At 38.8% G+C, this 22,567-nt stretch overlaps 1 protein-coding gene across 1 annotated transcript in view; it reads right to left on the minus strand.

The window, feature by feature from the left end:
- Positions 1-1,962: 1,962 nt before the first annotated feature.
- LOC149266791 (uncharacterized) overlaps positions 1,963-22,567 on the minus strand; it is a 137,623-nt gene continuing 117,018 nt past the window's right edge. Inside the window, exons 3-6 of the mRNA XM_089409109.1 lie at positions 4,610-4,744; positions 4,241-4,416; positions 4,005-4,156; positions 1,963-3,791 (exon numbers count right to left, since the gene is read on the minus strand). Coding sequence (XP_089265235.1) covers positions 1,963-3,791; positions 4,005-4,156; positions 4,241-4,416; positions 4,610-4,744 — 2,292 coding nt within the window. The remainder of the gene's footprint in view (positions 3,792-4,004; positions 4,157-4,240; positions 4,417-4,609; positions 4,745-22,567) is intronic.

Genomic DNA, 22,567 nt, shown 5'->3' on the forward strand with positions numbered 1-22,567 from the left:
TTTAATAAAAGGGTATTCGAGTTTTTAACAATCCACATTAAAGGAGAATATTTGGAAAATATATATAGAAAAAAAAGGGAAGTAATTTAAAAAATATTTAATGTTCAAGAAGCAAAAATGGAGTCTAAAATGAATGCCATAAGATTCCCAGAAACCTTACCCAGAGACAGTAAAGCATTATTTAACATTAAAAGAACTCTCGCAAGAAAAGATGTTATTATTTCTATTTCTCCACAGAAGATGCAAATTATATAACACCTAAAATCGCAAACCAACTAGTGATTCCAGAGTCCAATATAACTGAAAAATTAGACTTTTTTCGTAATAAAATATATGACATAGCCAATTTACAGTTAAACATTGAGGATTATACATTTGTATCACAATTCTCAGTTCAGACCCCATGGAACAATCAAGGCGACATTATTTTGGGTTTACTTTGGATGGAAACTCTAGGTTCCTTTATTCTAAATACAAAGAAGAAGCTTTTAACATTTTCTTACAAGAAGAAGAAAATAACGCTCCAAGATTTTACACTAAAACCAAATTCAGTAACACCAAAAGATATCTCAGATATTTCAAAAGTAATGTCTCGAGAAGGTAAAAATGTATTACAAAATATGTAAAAAGAAATTGACAAAACCAATGTTGACAAAAATGAAGAAGTTTCTCGATTTAAAAACCATAGCGAAAAATTACTGTTGCAAATTAAGAAACTTAAGAAGGACAAGAAGTCATTAGAAAACAAGGTACAACAACTTATCGAGAAAGAAACATCAAATGTAGGAATTCAAGTTGATGACAAAACAACAAATACCGATCGAGTGAATATGACAACTCAAGAAGACAAGTCAGCGAAAGAAACGACACGCTTAGATGTTGCAGTTCAAACAATGGACATCCCAAGTGAATGTTCCATAACCAATTCAACAACATCTTTGCCAGAAGAAAATCTAAAAACTCCATATCGACATCTGATTCACGAGAGTAGACCAATCAACCATGCTACGTATCCGTACCATTCAGACCAGAAACAACAAATTGATGTTCTAGATAATCATGATGTAACCTCAATCCAGTCTTGTGCTAACAAGTTGTTACAAAATTCCAGTGATTAGAATACTACATAGAAGATTAATCTAGGATGGTCTGATCCCTTCTCAGTGCGACAATTTTGTTTGTCACTAAGAAGATTATATCAACTTGTATCGACGAGGATGACTATTCCGAGAGAGAAAAACGTTCGAAGCCGAAAAAGAGATCAAGCCTTTTTCATCGACAAGCTTTGAGGACAAAGCTTTTTGAGGAAGAAGACAATGTAACAAAAAAATATATATAAATAATGTAAAATAATGTAAATGATAATAAGCATAAATAATTATTCATTAATTAGTAATTAGGTTGAAGAGGCATGTCTAAATGAGACATGACTCTTCATGAAGAGACGCTTGATATAAGCAAGCCTCTCATTCTCATTGCAAATCATTTTTATTCTTATTCATATATTTAATATAATATTTGTATCCTCATGGATATCTTGATATTCCAAGTCTTCTGGAATAATTAATTTATAGAAGGAACTTTGTTCGCTTCACAAACCACCCCATTCCAAGAATTATATAATTGACCTATATATAACTGAACTTTCAATCCGAAATATTTCAATTCAAAATTTCCATTCCCTGTGTTTTTGTGTCACCAACCCATACCTTTCCTTTGGTCAAACCACCTCCATTCCACTAGAAAAAATTATTTTCTCAATTGAGTAAAAAATATATAGTGTGAATGTCAATTCAACTCGAAACTAAAACCTTTCTCACATGGAAGATATGGCGACTTAACCAAACAGCCAAATTGGAGTCTTCAACAAGGTACCCACCATCTTTAGACAACACTGTAAGAGCATTGAGACCTACACAGAGAAGAGACTAGGCATCATAAACCAAAAAATGCAATGCCAAGTCATCTTCCATGATCATGTCGTCTTTTCTTATAACTAGGTTCCTGCCAATCATCATCATCCCTGTCGTTGGATCTGTGACAGTCCCTCTCAGCATTCAGTATATGTTGGCGATTATAAAAGTGATGGCGGTGATGATGACTATAATACCTTTTACTATCATCAGAACCATCTCTGCTTCTGTGTCGAATACAGCCACCATCAGAACTATCCATGCTTCTGTATTCATTGCGGCCACCATTAGAACCATCCCTACTATGGTAGTTATGCCTATTAATGGTGATTCTTCCATTGTCAGGACGACTTGAAGCTTGAGACCAGCTGCCTGATGATCTTGGGGAGTGCACTAACTCCTGCAGAGGTGAGTTTGGCAACTCACCTTCCTCCCTCTCATCATCAAGACAATCTGCAGGGAACATCTCTTGTCGTCGATCAGGAAGATCTGCTTTATCAGAAGAACATTCTCTTATTTTACTATCCCTGCTTCTGTATTCATTGTGGGCACCATTAGAACCATCCCTACTATGGTAGTTATGTCTATTAATGGTGCTTCTTCCATTGTCAGGACAACTTGAAGCTTGAGACCAGCTGCCTGACGGTCTTGGGGAGTGCACTAACTCATGCAGAGGTGAGTTTGGCAACTCACCTTCCTCCCTCTCATCATCAAGACAATCTGCAGGGAACATCTCTTGTCGTCGATCAGGAAGATCTGCTTTATCAGAAGAACATTCTCTTGTTTTCCCCTTACCCTCATTAGACCGCTTTCTCTTTAGTCCATGTCCACCTCTATCTACATGTTCTTGTCTGGTTTTTAAACTTCCCTGCTCAGATCTGTAACATGATCTAGACCGAATCTCCATTCTTTTTTCTTTTGCTTTCTCCGCTTTGAGAGCAGCCTCTAGCCCACTTTCCAGCTCAAACTCGATAAGAGCATCTTCATCTACAATTTCAGACTCTAGAATTTCAGGTCTTGAATCTCTTTCCTTTCTACGAGACTTCCTCCTCCTTTCCAAAGCTTCACTGACTTTGTCTTTATTTATATCACTAATTTGAATGGAAGAAAACTGGTCACTGCCATTAGATTGAATCCTACCTCCAGTTTCATTTCCCGGCCCACTAGCATCAAGTATATTCACCTTCCTTTGTTCCAGTGTCCTTTTTTCTACTTCATTAGCTTGTGATTGTCTAAAAATTTTCTGGTCAGAGAATTTTTTATTATTGTGCCCAAGTCGATTAGCAAAAACAGCAGGTTTCCCCATGGACTTACTGTTAACAGGTAGACCAATGTCTTGTGTTGAAATAGATTGAATCATGCCTCTGGTTTGATTTTCTAGTCCGTCATTGTGAAGCTTATAACCCTCCCTTTCTTCTAGAGTCCCCGTGTCGCCTTCATTAACCTTTAGTCTGCTATATCTATTCCCATTAAGGTATTTTTTAGTATTAGGCTTATGGTGATTGACAGAAGAAACAGTTTTTCCCGTGCATCTGCTGTCAACAGATGGACAAGTGTCTAGGGTTGAATCATCTTTACCACAAGAAGAACTGTAGGCATACTTAAGAGAATTTTTATCATATTCACCAACAACTGTCTTTCTTCTCTGACCTGTTTCCTTTGCTTGAGGCACTTCAAATCCACAGTCAGCTTCAGCTGTAGAGTAAATATTACAAAACTGAGAATAGGCATTTCTAGATGGAGTAACCTCACTATTTGATTGAGATTTGCCCGCCATCTGAGAGCTGCGGACACCTGAGCTCCCCGCTGGTTCGTTTGCATGTGAAGCAGTGGCATTATAGGCTTGCTCATACAGCTCAAGAATTTGGTTGATAATTTCTGCATGCATAAATTAGAAACAGACGGCATCCTTTATCTACTATATACATCAGATTAAACTTTTATGCAAACAAGCCATGCAACCAAAAATGTAATACGACATACTGTCTTCAAATGGCTCTCCTTGTGGAAAACCTCGGATAATGGACAAACAAATTAAACTTAAAAGATAACCAAACAGGCAATAAAAGCTAGAGATTTTCAGCAACAAACCTTCTAACTGTTGTGGAGTCACTTTAAATTCCTGCCACCAAGCCACCCAACCATCAAATGGCAGCTTGAGCTTCAGAAATTTAGCTGTAAGGTAGATCACCCCAGCCGCAATTTGATGAGGTTTAAATTGCAGGCAGAGAGATGTCCGCAGCCTGCACACCCAACATAAGTGCATCAAGAGGTTCATAGAGACTCCAACAATGGTAAGACAATTTTATATCCAGAGGCTAACATACCCATCATTCACGAAATTCAATGCTACTTGAATCAGAGATTCCGAGCGAAGTTTGAATTTCATAAGTGCCAAAAGAACTGGCTTATAAGGAAGACGCACATTCAGATCAAAACCCAAATTCGTCAGAACCACCGTCTCACCAAGCAAAACTAGCTGCTTTTGTTGTTCATAGAAATCCTGCATGAGAAATAGAAATTTAAACTCAAGAAAAGGCCTCATAGAAAAGAAAAAGAATAATTATTAAATTGCCTTCATAGAGCTCAAGTTTAATATGAAGAAAATACTTCATAAACAGTGAACAGGGATTTGGAAAAGAATGATGTGAAATTGCACAAGTCCAGGATGGGAAAAAAGGGCACCGGCTATTTACCTTCTCCTTGATGCTTTGCAAATATATAGGATTTTTTTTACTTAAGATTTCCCATGAGACAAGAATCACATCCCTTATACGCAGAGGTGTTTCTTCAACCTTCGCAGCAAGGACCATGCAAACTGTTGCAATTATCTGCAGTAGAACCAATTCTTTAGATAACTGTTTAGTGTTTAGATACAATTCATCCTATGCTTCTACTTAGCAAATAACTGACAGAATATTTTAGAAAACTCGGTTACAGACAAGCAATAGAGAAAATATGTGAATGATAACAGAAAAAATTTTAAGCTCCTAGAACACTAACAAAGGTAGTTCCTGTCCAGTAATACAAGATAACAAATAACACAGGCGATGAAAAGAAATCCTATAATCGTTGCAGTGTCAGAGCAAAGTATAAATTCAGGATATCTTCAAAGATTGACCTACGATCAGGAATCAGGATATCATCAAATTCGCGTTCGAGAACAAGATGTGCCAAAAACAGCATTTCGATGCCACTACGGACACTTTGAGTTTCTGGTTATGCCATTTGGACTAACCAATGCTCCCGCCACATTCCAATTTTGTATGAATAACATCTCTAACAAACAACTGAGGAAATTATTACTGGTATTTTTCGACAACATCCCCATATATAGCAAAACATGGGAAGGCCACTTGGGGCATCTGGACGAAATTTTGGGCATAATGAAAGAACAGTCACTCTATGCCAAGGCATCAAAGTGCGACTTCGGGATGACGGAAATTCTTTATTTGGGACATAATCAATGTGCAGATACACCAAGAGAAGATTCAAGAAATTTTGGATTGGCCAACGCCCAAGAACCAGACAGAGTTATGAGGATTCTTCGGAATTTGTAGCTATTACCAACAGTTCGTCAAAGGATTCTCACAATTAAGCGCATCTCTGGCAGATTTGACAAAGAAAGGAGCATTCAGGTGGATGGAGGAATCAGACAAGGCATTCAATAAGCTCAAGGAAGTAATGAGCTCATGTCTGGTATTGGCAATTCTCGATTTCAGCCAATTCTTTGTATTAGAGTGTAATGCATCCGAATAAGGAATAGGAGCTATACTGATGTATAAGGGACATCTGATCGCATTCGAAAGCCGGAATCTCTAGGATTCGAAGAGGCTTTACTCCATATATGACAAAGAGATGCTAGCTATTATGCACGCTTTGGCAAAGTTCAGGCAATACTTGGTAGGAAGCAGGTTCATAGTCAAGATAGACCACAACAGCTTACATCATTTCTTGGAACAAAAAGACCTGAACAAAAAATAGCATAAGTGGGTAAGTAAGGTCCAAGCTTATGATTTTGATATTGAATACGTAAAGGGTAAAAAGAATGTTGTGGCTGATGCACTTTCCAGAAAACCAGCAACATGTTCCCTCATGGAGATCACCGAAGATTGGAAGGCTCACCTATTGGTAGAATACTCCAAAAACAAGTTTTCCTGTGCACTAACGGATGGACTCATCCAAGATGACAGGTACAAGATAATTAATGATATTATTTTCTATAAAGACAGGATATATTTGGTCCTTGAATCCATGCTCAAGGAGAAAATCTTGAAGGCTACACACGACATACCATTAGTGGGACATCAAGGGTTCTTCATACAACAAATCAGGGAGCAGTTTTCATGGAAAGGTCTCAAAGATGACGTATTAAAACACATCAAGGAATGTGTAATATGCAAAAAAAAATATGTAACTAGGTTCAGTCTTCATAAGTATGAGATGTATTCTTCTAAATATAAAACGAAAAAGAAATTATTATCATTATTGGAGCATGGGTTTCATGCTCAAGTTCTTTTATTTTATAGGTCAAGCACCCATTGAGTGCTTCTAGGATTTGTCCTAGGTATAAGAGTCATTATCATATATGGAAGACCCTATGGGCCCATTGTAAATTGTAAAGAAAATTTATTTTTTCTTGAAAGTGTCAAAATACCTCCAAGATCAAGTCGGCCTAAGGAGCTGTCAAGTCAGCCTACATGAAGAGCCACGTCCACCCTTGAGAAAACCTATATATAAGAGGAACCCATCCACCATTTGGATCACTCACTCACTGATCTCTTATGCGAAGAAGCAGAAGAAGAAGAAGTCAAAGAAGGAAGTGCGAAGAAGAGGAAATCGAAGAAGCCGAAGTGTTTCTGGGTCTTACCTATCTCTCTTGGGAAGATCGAAGTTAGGGTTTCTGCGCTGGGATCTCTTGTGGTTCGATTTTTGAAGCAGAAGAGAGGGGAAGGCAAGCGAAGGTCTCTTAGGGCATCTTAGTATCCCTAAGACTCAAGACAAGGCAAGCGAAGGTCTCTTAGGGCATCTTAGCAGCCCTAAGACTCAAGACAAGGTAAGCGAAGTCAAGAGGAAGGCTATTAGAGGGAGATCGAAGTCTCCTAGAGAAGCAGCTGCAGTTGCAGTTGTTGCTGGGGAGTAGAATTTTGAATCTACAGGGAGGTCGAAGATATTGCAGCAGGAAGTTGTGGCAGACTTGATCTTGGAGGGTATTTGTCTGAGTCTCTAGGTCATGGTATTCGTCAATTGAAAGATCTAAGCAAAGAAGATATTTACAGGTTTTCCCCTCAAGAGGAGCGGTTTTGGCCCTGGCTTGCAGCCTATATATTGTCATTGTTCTTACTTTTTTGGTAGTTGTTTGATGTATTGCACATTGGAATAATAACGAACAAAGCCAATAAGTAGAAGATAACACAAACAATTATCAAGTTAAGAGAATTAACATATTCATTGCCCTATTGAATTCTCAATATGGTATCAGAGCTTTGGTCCTCTAAGGGCATCATGAAGATTTCCTCTACAATGAAGAAGTTCATCAAGAAAATTGCAAGCCATCTCAAGAAAGGCATCAAGGGAGCATGGAGTTTCTTATTCTCTTCAAAGAGGGTATCATTCAAAGAAAGGATGAAGGTCTATTCTTGGCTCTCTCTAGTACATTCCAAGACGAAGACATCTGAGTAATTGATAGTGGTGCATCAAGGCACATGACTGGCTGGTCCCACCAATTGAAGACCTTATCAGAAGGAAAATTCGCTTACTCTATGGAACTTGGAGACAATAAATCTATCTAATGAAAGGTATTGGATCAACTTCCATAAAACTCGAAGATGAAGCAACATCCACCTCAACAACATTCTATTTGTTCCAAGTTTGCACAAAAATTTACTTTCTATTTCAAGTTTAGAAGATAAAGGAGATAGAGTAGCCTTCATTGATGGAAAAATAGTTGTTTGGGGAAAAGACTCAAGAATAGATCAAGCAAAAGTTATTGGTATCTGAGAAGGAAGGCTTTACAAATTAATATCTTCTATAAACCAAGCCCTAGTTCACACTGAGATTAGTCCATGTGAACTTTGGCATCGAAGGTTTGGTCATATACACTTCAAAATACGTCCAACTTTAAGTTCCATAGTAGATGGAATCCCAAATCCAAAGGAAGAACATGAAAGTGTCTGAAAGGGATGTGCATTGGATAAGAATACCAAGAGACCATTTGGAAGGAGTGCTTCGCGGTTGAAAGAAATCTTGGATCTCATTCACTCTAATGTGTGTGTCCCTATGACTCCAAAATCTCTTGGAGTCCATCTATACTACGTCACATTCATAGATGATCATTCAAGAAAGAACTGGGTTTACTTAATGAAAACCAAGGATGAAGTATTTACAAAATTTCAAAATTCAAGGTTGAAGTGGAGAACCTTACAGAAAGAAGAATCAAGATACTAAGATCTGATAATAAAGGAGAATATACATCCAAAGAGATTATAGCATTTTGTAAGGAGTCTGGGATTAAGAAGGAGCTGACAGTCCCATACAAAATCCTGAACAAAATGGAGTCGCAGAAAGAAAGAATGGATCTATTGAAGAAAGTGTAAAAGCAATGTTACACGATCAAGATCCACCTAAGTTTCTGTGGGGAGAGGCAACTAAGACAGCGGTCTACATTCAGAATCGATGTCCTCACAGAGCTCTAGAAAACAAGACTCTAGAAGAAGTGTTCACTGAAAAGAAGTTGTCTGTAGATCATCTCCGGATCTTTGGGTGTCCTGTGTATATTCATATAACAAAGGACAAAAGAAAGAAGTTGGATCCTTCCGGTATGAAAGATATATTTGTTGGGTATAGTAACTGATCAAAAGCTTATAGAATCTATATGAAAGATGGACCTCACGTTGAAGTTAGTCGTGATATCATATTTGATGAGAGTATAGCATTCAAGAAGTCAAAAGAACTTTCTATAGATTTTGATGATGAAGAACTTCCGATATTTGAGGAAGAAGTTGACAAGAATGGAGAAGAATCACACCATGAAGATGAAGGGCCTAGTGAACCTGTTCAACCCATGGTCATTCTAGGAAAAAGGAAAAGACCTAATTGGTTGAAATCAACATTACTTGATCCAGAAGGTCGTGGGGCAGCGCAAGGATCATTTAGAGAAAGTAAGAGACCCAAGAAGTATTATGGGCATGCTGCATATGTGACAAAATTGATAAAAGCAGAACCATCCACATTTGAAGAGGCTATAGAACATCCAGAATGGAACAATGCCATGAATGAAGAATATCTATCTATAATGAGGAATGGAGTCTGGGAGTCGTACCTAGGCCCAAAGATAAATCTGTGGTTACTTCCAAGTGGATCTATAAGATCAAGCATGCAGCTGAAGTAAGTACAGATAAGTACAAAGCAAGATTTGTGCTTAGAGGTTTCTCTCAACTTGAATGCATCGACTATTAAGAGACATTTCCTCCAACAAGAAGATATACAACAATTCGATCATTAGTCTCTATGGTAGCATCGATGGGATGGAACATCCACCAAATGGATGTCAAGACTGCGTTTCTGAATGGCAACATAGATGAACAATTTTATATAGAACAACCCTTAGGATTTGAAGTCAAAGATAGTGTTGATTTGGGGTAGCATCGAATGTGCTCTAGCCACGAAAATTGGTGGAGAAGCTAAAGCACATGAGATCTCCAATACCTAAAAATGGTTTGGACAGATTCTAAATAGTTTGGGAGATACTAAAATAATTAATATTTTTAATGGAGTCCCTAAGTCTAAACTTAGGGAAAATAAAATATTAATGTGAATTAATATAAAAATGTGTTAGAAGGGTTCAAAAGTCATGGATCAAGCCAGAATTAATCTTAGCTGTTGATTAGGGACTTAAACTCGTCCGTTGAATTGTCAATGAGAAAAGTATAAGAGGAGGCTTGAGGGTCACTTGGAAAATACACCGAGTTGATCAAGAATTCGATTTTCTGGGGCAGGGCTTGCTGAGGAAATCAAAGGAGTGATCAGAGTTGCAACTGAGAAGCAGTGAATACAGGAGCAAAGAAGCAGAGAGGGTACCGAAAGCATCAACGCAGAAACCAGGAGCGAGGGACGCAGAGCCATCTAGAGGCCATGCAAAGCCAGTCAAGGCCCACACAGAGGCATCTAGGAGCTGCATAGTGCCAAAGAGAGCCAACGTGGGTGACGCAGAGGCTCTAGAGGCTGACACAAGGCGAGTTGGGGTGATGTTGGGCTGATACTGGTCCAGAGAAGCTGATGCAGGGCAATTTGGGGTGACGTTGAGCTAACGTTGGGCCAGAGAAGCAGACGTCGGAGATTTCGTGGGGCAGATTGGAGCTGAGAGCTATGGGATTGTTCATCCGGGGTTTTAGCTGAAATATCTATCTCCGACTGAGAGTTACTACTGTCGAGATCATTCTCCGTTGGGTGAGCCGGTTTGGCACCCAGATTGTATTCTAAAACTGCTTAATAATAAAAGCCTCAAATAGTTGCACCGGTTTTCCCGCATTGGGTTTTTCAGGGGACATTAATCCAAAAACAACGGTGTCACTTGTGTGCTTGTTTTTCCTTCAGTTGATGATCTGTAATGTGTTGAGCATGTACTTGTATTTATTTTCAGTATTTACATTGTAAATAACTTGTCAATTAAACAAACAAGTAGGCAAAAATAAATCAGAATGTACATGAAGGATTTCTAATAGTTAGACTTAGAAATTCCAACATGGTATCAGAGCGTGGTTGTAGATCACAGGAGAACTACAGGCATCAACCGAGCAGAGCAGAAACAGCTATCCTGAGGGACACAAGTTCTTCCTAGCAAAGAAGCAACAAGGAAGAGGTGACGCAGTGCTTGCGTCATCAAGTTTGAGCCAAGAGGAGGATCAACGCAGTGGCAGAAGGGAGCAGGTCTGACCTACGCAATGCCCGGTCATCTTTCTCAATCAGGAAGGATTGACGCCCGTGGCCAGGAGGTGCGGATTTTGCTGGTGTCGGGATTACGCAGAGCCTAGAAGCTCTAACCTTCAGTTTGTTGAGGCATAGGAGGCTGTGGGTAAGTTGTGGAGTGAATTTGGTGGGGTACTGTGGTCAAAACTGTACCTAACAAGGCAAGACCAAGGAGGAGGGAGTTGCTGCCGAGGATTTCTAGCCAAGAAATCGAATCAGTGGTGCAGCTGCACTAACGATTGGAGTGGGGGCATCTTAACATTGGCAGAGGGATTTCCAGGAGGGAAATCGAGGCTCAGAGGGAGTCACACTGAGAACTTCCAAGAAGGAAGTAGAGGAGCAATGAAATGGCAGTGAACGGGGGTAAGAGACCAGGACAGACTGGACGGAGCCTCAAACTTCGTAGTCTGGAAGGCCAGAATCTTGTCCATTCTAGAGAGAAATCGTCTCAAACACTTCACTTTGAAGACGATAGCGATCCCAGTTGACCCGGTTGAGAATGACAAGTACGAGGAAGCAATGGCGAAGGCCAAGAGCATCATCCTTAACGGGGTCAAGGACCATGTAGTACCACATATTGCCGAAAAGGAAATGGCAAATGCGATGTGGGAGGCCCTAACGAAATTATATCAGCATACTTCCGTGCAGAGGAAGATGCTACTAGAAAATCAGTTGCGGTCATACCAGATGCAGAAGGGAGAATAGATCAACACCTTCCTTGGTCGATTGAAGGAGATCCGGGATCAGCTGACTTCCATAGGGGCCACACCGGATCAAGAATTGATGGTGAGGACAACCCTGAACGCAGTCTCAAAAGGCTAGGAGGTGTTTGTCCAAAGCATACTGGGCAGGTCGACCCTTCCAGATTGGAAGGAACTGTGGGCAGCTCTTCACCAAGAAGAGATCAAAAGGCTGACCAAGGTGAGAAGCAGTGACAAGGGGGTCAGAATCAAGAAGGAGGAAGAGGAGGATGTTGCCCTAGCATCTGAGGGAAAGCAGGAGAAACAGAAGAAGAAGGACCTCTCCAAGGTCAAATGCTTCCACTGTGGGGAACTGGGTCACTATGCGAGCCAATGTCCGAGGAAGAAGAGCAAGGGAGAGGCTTCCGAGACCAAGGCTATGCCAGCAAGGGCGGAGAAGGAAGTGGATATAGATGATGATTGTGCCATGAGTGCTCACATCCCACTTGAGAGGAAGTGGGGAGACATCGAGTTGTAGTCAAACAGACAACAGGCGATGAGGGGCAAGATCCTCAAGGTACCCAGCCTCTTGGATTATACCTTGCTACGGAAGCCCCAAAGAGGAGTAGCAGTATTGGTGGATGTCAGTAGAGACGGATGCGGATGGAGCGACAGAGGGAGCTATAGTGCAGGATTCCCAGGACAGCGTGAGCCAACAGTGAGAGATGCATGGAGTTGTTGCAGCAGTGCAGAGGTCAGAGAAGGGGCACTTGTTAGCGACAAAGGGAGTTTCAGCATCATGGGTGTATCTAGCCTGACAGAGATGTCAGAGTTGGGAGATCAATTACTTACTTCTTAGTAACTGAGTTGCAGTGCAGCAATTAGCAGTGGCAGTGCTATGGGCAGCACGATGCAGCATGATGAGAGGGGTTGTCGTACGGATGCAGCAGTGGCAATGGCAAGGCCATGGGTAGCAATACACGATGCAGCAGTATAGAAGATGTTGGGTAGCAGGCCTAGCATCAGCACCAGGACTGATGTCGATGATCAGGGTGATGCTCAGTGAAAACTATTATTAGAGCACAGTCCTCGCTAAGAGGGAGTGTTGATTTGGGGTAGCATCAGATGTAATCTAGCCACGAAAATTGGTGGAGAGGCTAAAGCACATGAGATCTCCAATACCCAGAAATGGTTTGGTCATATTCTAAACACTTTAGGAGATATTAAAATAATTAATATTTTTTTTGGAGTCCCTAAGTCAAAGCTTAGGGAAAATAAAATATTAATGTGAATTAATATAAAATTGTGTTAGAAGGGTCCAAAAGTCTTGGATCAAGCCAAAGTTAATCTTAGCCATTGATTAGAGACTTAATCTCGTTCGTTGAATTGTCAACGAGAAAAGTATAAGAGGAGGCTTGAGGGTCACTTGGAGAACACACCGAGTTGATCAAGAATTCGATTTTCTGGGGCAAGGCTTACTGAGGAAATCGAAGGAGTGATCAGAGTTGCAGCTGAGGGGCAATGAATACAGAAGCAGAGAGGTAGAGAGGGTACCGGGAGCATTAGCGGAGAACCCAGGAGAGAAGGACGCAGAGCCAGCCAAAGCCTACACAGAGGCAGTCAGGAGCTACGCAATGCCAGAGAGAGCTAGCATGGGTGACGCAGAGGCTCTAGAGGTTGACATAGTGCCTCCAGAGGCTAACACAGGGCGAGTTGGGGTGACGCTGGGCTAGAGAGGCTGACACAGTCCCTAGAGGCAAACGCTGGAGATTTCGTGGGGCAGATTGGAGCTGAGAGTTATGGGATTGTTCATCTGGGGTTTTAGCGAGAATATCTGTCTCTGACTGAGAGGTACTACTGTCGAGATCATTATTTGTTGGGTGAGCCGGTTTGGCACTCAAATTGTATTCTAAAACTGCTTAATAATAAAACCCTCAGATAGCTACACCGGTTTTCCCGCATTGGGTTTTTCCGGGGACATTAGTCCAAAAACAACAGTGTCACTTGTGTGCTTGTTTTTCCTTCAATTGATGATCTATAATGTGTTGAGTATGTAATTGTATTTATTTTCAGTATTTACATGGTAAATAACTTGTTAAATAAACAGAACATGTAGGTAGAAATAAATCAGATAGTACATGAAGGATTTCTAACAGTTAGACTTAGAAATTCCAATAGATAGGAAGGCATATGTTTGCAGATTGAAGAAAGCATTATATGGCCTTAAGCAAACACCAAGGGCATGGTATGCTAGAATGGATGCATACCTACAGAGAATAGGCTTCACAAAAAGTTACGCTAACTCGAACCTTTATATTAAGGTTGTAAATAATGAACCTGTAATTATTCTTTTGTATGTAGATGATCTTCTCTTAACGGGTGTATAAGGTCAAATTGAAGAATGTAAGAAGCAACTGGAAACAGAATTTGACATGAAGGATCTTGGGCTGATGCATTACTATTTGGGACTAGAAGTCTGGCAAGGACGGAATGAAATCTATTTGGGTCAAGGAAGGTATTTGATCGAGATTCTCAAGAAGTTCGAGATGATGGACTGTAAACCTATGACCACTCCGATGATCACAAACTTGAAGAGACTAAGGAGTTCCCAATCAAGCCTTGTGGATCCTTCTAGGTATAGAAAACTCGTTGGCTCATTGATGTACTTGGTGAATACTTGACCAGACATATGTTTTGTAGTAAATGTACTCAGTCAATTCCAAGTGGAGCCGAAGCATGATCATTGGATAGCAACAAATCATATTCTGACATGTCTGAAAGGAACCATCAACTACTGTCTGAAATATGATAGAAGGAATGATGACCAACTGATTAGATATACAGATTCTGACTGGGAAGGAAGTGAACAAGATGGAAGAAGCACTACAGAAGGATGTTTCAGTTTAGGATCCTCCATGATCTCATGGATGAGCAGAAAGCAAGACATCGTTTCTTTGAGTAGTGTTGAAGTTGATTATGTTGGAGCATGTGAAGTAAGCACAGAAGCAGTATGGTTAAGGAAGCTACTATCCAACTTGTTTGAAGGACCGATGAATCCTACAGTGATACTTTGTGATAACACCAATTGTATTCATTTATCTGAGAATTCAGTGTTTCATGGAAAGACAAAGCACATCAACAACAAGTATCACTATATTCGAGAGCTAATACAAAATGGTGTGTTGCAGCTATGGTATATTTCCAACGATGAACAAGTAGTTGACATATTGACAAAATCACTTCCGAACAAGAAGCTTGTATACTTAAGGGACAAGCTTGGTTTGGTGGATTTCTCCCCCTTAATTGAGAGGGAGAGATAGACACTATATTCTTGTCTTCACTTGGGAAGAAAGAATTGAGGATTGGGTAACCATCTGGCATTCGATACTCTTTGAGAATGTGGTGAGGCATTCAAGACAAGAGTAGTCGTGGACTGATATTCTTTGAGGATTAGCTATCCAAGATAAGAATAGTCCAATAGGAGGTCATACTCTGTGAACACCCGGATGCAATATGTACCTTGGGAGACAATGATGATGGTGTCTATACATCATTGGTCTCGCTAGCATTGTGCTCTAATCTTGTGGAGAGATAGATTTGTTAGTCAAGGCCTTGCTATGTGATAATGTTGGTTAATATGATGCTAGACAGATGGGTTACCAATCTGACACTTCTTATGAGATCTCTTCAGATTGAGAATGACCATGTACCTCATATGAATACCTCCCTAGTTAAGAGGGAGTGTTGAAAAAATGTGTAACTAGGTTCGTTCTTCATAAGTATGAAATGTATTCTTGTAAATATAAATTGTAAAAAAAATTATAATTATTATTATTGGAGCATGGGTTTCAGTTTAGGATCCTCCATGATCTCATGGATGAGCAGAAATCAAGACACCGTTGCCTTGAGTAGTGTTGAAGTTGATTATGTTAGAGCATGTGAAGTAAGCAGAGAAGCAGTATGGTTAAGGAAGCTACTATCTGACTTGTTTGAAGGACCGATGAACCCGACAATGATACTTTGTGATAACACCAATTGTATTCATTTGTCTAAGAATCCAGTGTTTCATGGAAAGATAAAGCACATCAACAACAAATATCACTATATTCGAGAGCTAATACAAAATGGTGTGTTGCAGCTATGGTATATCTCCAACAATGAACAGGTAGTTGACATATTGACAAAGTCACTTCCAAACAAGAAGCTTGTATACTTAAGGGATAAGCTTGGTTTGGTGGATTTCTCCTCCTTAATTGAGAGGGAGAGATAGACACTACATTCTTGTGTTCACTTGGGAAGAAAGAATTGAGGATTGGGTAACCATCTGGCATTCGATACTCTTTGAGAATGTGGTGAGGCATTCAAGACAAGAGTAGTCGTGGACTAATATTCTTTGAGGATTAGCTATCCAAGATAAGAATAGTTCAATAGGAGGTCATACTCTGTGAACACCCGGGTGCAGTATGTATCTTGGCAGACAATGATGATGGTGTCTATACATAATTGGTCTCGCTAGCATTGTGCTCTAATCTTGTGGAGAGATAGATTTGTTAGTCAAGGCCCTGTTATGTGATAATGTTGGTTAATATGATGCTAGACAGATGGGTTACCAATCCGACTCTTCTTATGAGATCTCTTCAGATTGAGAATAACCATGTACCTCATATGAATACCTCCCTAGTTAAGAGGGAGTGTTGAAAAAATGTGTAACTAGGTTCGGTCTTCATAAGTATGAAATGTATTCTTGTAAATATAAAGTGATAAAAAAAATTATTATTATTATTATTATTGGAGCATGGGTTTCATGCTCAAGTTTTTTTATTTTATAGGTCAAGCACCCATTAAGTGCTTCTAAGATTTTTCTTAGGTATAAGAGTCATTATCATATATGGAATACCTTATGGCCACATTGAAAATTGTAAAGAAAAATTATTTTGTCTTGAAAGTGTCAAAATACCTCCAAGATCAAGTCGGCCTACATGAAGAGCCACGTCCACCCTTGAGGAAGCCTATATATAAGAGGAACTCGTCCTTCATTTAGATCACTCACTCACTCATCTCTTATGCAAAGAAGCAGAAGAAGAAGAAGTCGAAGAAGGAAGTGCGAAGAGGAAATTGAAGAAGTCGAAGTGTTTCTGGGCCTTATCTATCTCTCTTGGGAAGATCGAAATAGATCTCTTATGGTTCGATTTTTGAAGCAGAAGAGAGGGGAAGGCAATCGAAGGTCTCTTAAGGCATCTTAGTAGCCCTAAGACTCAAGACAAGGCAAGCAAAGTCAAGAGGAAGGCTATTAGAAGGAGATCAAAGTCTCCTAGAGATGCAGCAGCAATTGCTGGGGAGCAGAATTTCGAATCTATTGGGAGGTCGGAGATATTGCAGCAGGAAGTCGTGGTAGACTTGATCTTGGAGGGTATTTGTCTGAGTCTCTAGGTCATGGTATTCGTCAATTGAAAGATCTAAGCAAAAAAGAAATTTACAGGTTTTCCCCTCAAGATGAGAGGTTTTTGCCCTAGCTTAGAGCATGTTGTCGCACAAAATGTCTAGGCACCATGACAACGGCTCAGATCGGGGGTTGTCACCCTGATCCCCAATCTCTCTGTTTAAGTTGTCTCCCTACAGCAGGCTAGGGGGGTAGACCCTATGGAAAAATGGAATGAAGAAGAACTAGTTGGGAACCAACCAGTTTGGGAGACACAGTGAAGCGATCAAGTACTTGATTAAGATTTAGCAAGACTTTAGGATTTGATTAATTTTAAGCAATTGATGCCAGTGCCTTATGGAGTCAACTATCTTGCTAGGAAATTTAAGACCAAGTAATTGATTTGCAACTGCTGCTTGGATGAATGACTATCTTATATGAAGTGCAGATCCTAAAGCTAATATGAGATGCAAGAATCTTGGTTAACTTTAGTTAAATGCCTATCCAAGTTTTAACCCTTCGATTCTTTCTATATTGAGCCTAATTTCGTAGTATTGGCAGAAAGAAGATAAGGTGAAGCACACTAAGGTGTGATTAACGATACCTCTACTGAAAATCTAACATACCCAGTGCCTCCGGCGCTGCAGAGAGTTGTGGCTCTGACGACTGCAAGGTCATCGTTTTAAGTACTATTAAAATCAAGCTTCTCAAGCAAAGATGACTGGATACCTATCTCTCTATCGACCAAGCTTATGCTTGGAAGTAAATTTTAGTTATGCAGAACTAACTTAATATGCAAATGCATGAAATGATTAGAAGATGAAATGAACTTAGATTCAAGGATGAAAAGTGCTTATGCTACGATCTGATTCAGAGTTATATATCAAAGCCTTTAATTGTCAAAATGAATGTTCACTTCACTAGACCAAGATTGAAAGATAAACTTCTTAGCAATATCATAATTAGACCACAAGCTTACTTCAAATATTCTAAATTCTTTCAAATGCAATTATAGTGCAAAGAGAACAAAAGCGTCTTCACAAATTAATATCAGATGCTTGAAAAATACTCATCTTATGAAACAAAAGATATGCATTTTATCACAATTCCGTGACAGAGTACATAATTTTCAGAAATTAGTTTTTAAGACAGCAGTAAGAAAAACTTTATGACAGCAGCAATATGACAATGAAAACAGTAAGCTATCAATGATATCTTTATGCCAAAAATTTACCGAAAAGTTTCCAAACTTGCCCACATGAATTATAAAAAAAATTCAGCCTATTATGATGTGATTTCCATAATTATATCAGATCCGATATACTTATTACAACCAACAATTAAAACATGAAATAAGCCTAATGATGAATGTCCAACTCAAGAAATTAATTCCTTAATGTATTAGACAACTTAGGAACTGATTTTAGGCTAACCCACATGAAGTTTTGCCACTGTTATATTTCAGACTTCAGAAACATAATTATTCAGAGATAACAGTCAACCAAAATGTAGATCCAAGCCAAATTCTTGATACACATCAAACATAAATGACTTATTAATGTATTTAGCAATTTTTTTAGTTAATTTCAAACCACTTAGATGTGTTTTTCACCACTATTAGAAAGGTATACGACTGCTGTAGCAAACAATGAGGAAAAAGATGGTTCAGAAATCAAACCCTTAGGCTCTAGGGCTTGAAGATCACTTGCCCAAGTTGCCAAAAAAATTTCAATACCTGAAACACAAATTTTCTGCAAAAACCCACCAATGATCAGTTTCAGAAAACTAAATATTCAGATCAAAAATGGAGCAAGGGGAATCTAGGGCCAATGAAAGCTAGCACTAGGCCCAATAGAACTAGCGTTGGGCTAGGAGAAAGCAAATATGGGCTTAGGAGCCCCAAAATTTTCTTGGTTGATTTCTCAGATCTATTCCTGCAAACAATCTTTGAGCCCAGATCTTGCCCTCCAGGGTCTAGAACTAGCTCAGATCTGAAGATTTTCTTGACTGATTTCTCAGATCTATTCCTGCACAACTGAAAAGAGAAAAACCCAATACCCAATATGTACAAAAATAGAGAGAATCCCAAAAACCCAAGGGTTAAAATTCAAAATTATGTTACAAAATTTCAAATCTACACAAATAAATAACAGATCTATACAAATAATCTACAGATCTATCAGATCTGAAGAGTATGAGTCCAACTCCGCTCCTAGATCTGACAATCTAAGGCTCTTAATAGCCAGATCTATCAAAATTTCCACAAAATATTTAAAAGATTTTGAAATTTTAGAGAGGTACTAGCCCAAAAACACCCTGCAAAAAAAAATAAAATAAAATTATTGTTAGATAAATCCTGAGCCTTATATGAAGTAGGCTCTTCAGAAAATATGTGTTGAGAGTTGGTTGGTCCAATCAAAGACTATCCCAAAACGCTTAATGAGAACCTGAGAGATCTTCTACAAACACTAGATCAACCATCAAATCAAATAGAGAAATAGACCAACAATAAAATTCTAAAGAAATAGAGATACCTACTACTTCAATCAAAATTAAAAATGTTACCCTAGATCCAACAAACTGAATAAGGTACCTGTATTCAGATTATTCTAAGAGAGCTATTGACTGATAGTTTCCACATAATATTAAGTAGAAATTAAAACAATGTTACCATAAATTCATGAAGAGAAACATTACAACACGTTGAAACCCCAAAGACTTTTGCATTAATTCAAAAAAGTATACAAGAGAGCTTGAGAGCTTAGTACACGATCCAGAGATCGGATGGATCAACTGACAAATGACCTCCTATTTAAAGATAAATCTTCCAACGACTAGTTCGAGTGATCCTTGTCAAAGCAATCTCAACCGTTGATGAGGATTAAAATTTCTTTTAATCTCATCTGTCGAAATTTTAAATTCTTGAGGAAATTCGAAATTTTCAATTAAATGCATTTTAATTAACTCAAAAATAAAAATTTTGAGTTAATTTCCTCAAAAAATTGACTTTGACTTAAACCCCAGGGACCAAAGGCTTAAAATTTAACAAAATAATTAATTTACCTTAGTCTCGGGACCTTTTAAAATTTGAATTTTAAGGACCAACGAATTTTGCCTTTGGAAAATTTAAATTTACCTAGGACCTAAAATTAATTAAATTTCTGGCTTAAGATTTTAATTAATTTTTTGCCATAAAATTTCATTAATTAACCTAAGAGGGTATAAATTATTTTTCCAACCCTCAAGACACTTAACATCATAAGGGGGAAAACCCATCTGAAACAGACCCTCACAGACTACTCATTTCTGCAAAACAAATATAATCCAGCAGACCAAGAAATTTGCAATAAAATAACCTAACCAAATAATTAGGATTATTCCCAAATCACTTTTACATAGACTCAATCTATAACCCTACGATTCACCTAAGATCCCAGTGACAAAATACATTCCGGATTTGGGGTAAGACGGAAGGAAAACTTTGCCGATCATTCGAGAATGGATCGGTGAGAAAAAAAAACCTCCCAGAATGTAGGTCGTCACCAAAAAATTAGGTTTACCTAGGCAATTACATACATGACACAAATCTGCTGAGATTATTTACATCATATACATGCAGAATGGGTTTACATTATAACATGAAGATCAGACTGATGATGATAGTTGAACGGTACGGACACATCGATCAAGCGCCATCCCTTTTGCACAAAAAATGGGTGTACTGCTATGGGTCGTTGACATGTAGTGGTCAACACAGCCTATATTCTATGTCACTCTTCTTACTATTTTGGTAGTTGTTTGATGTACTGCACCTTGGAATAATAACAAACAAAGCTAATAAGTGGAAGATAACATGAACAGTTATTAAGTTAAAAGAATTAACATATTCATTGCCCAATTGAATTCTCAACACAAAATAAGGTCAAGCACACAAATGTCCTGTGTATATTCATATACCAAAGGACAAAAGAAAGAAGATGGATCCTTCCGGTATGAAAGATATATTTGTTGGGTATAGTAACTCATCAAAATCTTATAGAATCTATATGAAAGATGGACATCACATTGAAGTTAGTCGTGATGTCATATTTGATGAGAGTATAAGATTCAAGAAGTCAAAAGAACTTTCTATAGATTTTGATGATGAAGAACTTCCGATATTTGAGGAAGAAGTTGACAAGGATGGAGAAGAATCACACCATGAAAAAGAAGGGCCTAGTGAACCTGTTCAACCCGTGGTCATTCTAGAAAAAAGGAAAAGACCTAATTTTGTTGAAATCCACATTACTTGATGCAGAAGGTCATGGGGCAGCGCAAGCATCATTTAGAGAAAGTAAGAGACCCAAGAAGTATTTTGGGTATGCTACATGCATGAAAAAATTAATAGAAGCAGAACCATCCACATTTGAAGAGGCTATAGAACATCGAGAATGGAACGATACCATGAATGAATAATATCTATCTGTAATGAAGAATGGAGTCTGGGAGATCATACCTAGGCCCGAAGACAAATCTGTGGTTACTTCCAAGTGGATCTATAAGATCAAACATGCAGCTGATGGAAATATAGATAAGTATAAAGCAAGATTTGTGGGTAGAGGTTTCTCTCAACTTGAAAGCATCGACTATGAAGAGACATTTGCTCCAACAGCAAGATATACAACAATTCGATCATTAGTCTCTCTGGCAACATCGATGGGATGGAACATCCACCAAATGGATGTCAAGACTGCGTTTCTGAATGGCTCCATAGATGAAGAAGTTTGTATAGAACAACCCTTGGGATTTGAAGTCAAAGATAGGAGGGCGTATGTTTGCAGATTGAAAAAAGCATTATATGGCCTCAAGCAAACACCAAGGGCATGGTATGCTAGAATGGATGCATACCTACAGAGAATAGGCTTCACAAAAAGTTACGCTAGCATGAACCTTTATATTAAGGTTGTAAATAATGAACCTGTAATTATTCTTCTGTATGTAGATGATCTTCTCTTAACAAGTGTAGAAGGTCAAATTGACGAATGTAATAAGCAACTTGCAGCAAAATTTGACATGAAAGATCTTGGGCTGATGCATTACAATTTGGGACTAGAAGTCTGGCAAAGACCGAATGAAATCTATTTGGGTTAAGGAAAGTATGTGATCGAGATTCTAAAGAAGTCGACATGAGGGACTGTAAACCTATGATGATCACGAACTTGAAGAGACTAAGGAGTTCCCAATCAAGCCCTGTGGATCCTTCCAGGTATAGACAACTCGTTGGCTCATTGATGTACTTGGTGAATACTCGACCAGACATATGTTTTGTAGTAAATGTACTCAGTCAATTCCAAGTGGAGCCGAAGCATGATCATTGGATAGCAACAAAGCATATTCTGAGATATCTGCAAGGAACCATCAACTACTGTTTGAAATATGATAGAAGGAATGATGTCCAATTGATTGGATATACAAATTCTGATTGGGAAGGCAGTGAACAAGATGGAAGAAGCACTATAGAAGAATGTTTCATTTTAGGATCCTCCATGGTCTCATGGATGAGCAGAAAGCAAGACATGGTTGCCTTGAGTAGTGTTGAAGTTGAATAC

Source organism: Pinus tabuliformis, chromosome 6, assembly GCF_031772625.1.
Source record: "Pinus tabuliformis cultivar Carrire ecotype Pingquan chromosome 6, CPIR1, whole genome shotgun sequence".
NCBI lineage: Eukaryota > Viridiplantae > Streptophyta > Pinopsida > Pinales > Pinaceae > Pinus > Pinus tabuliformis.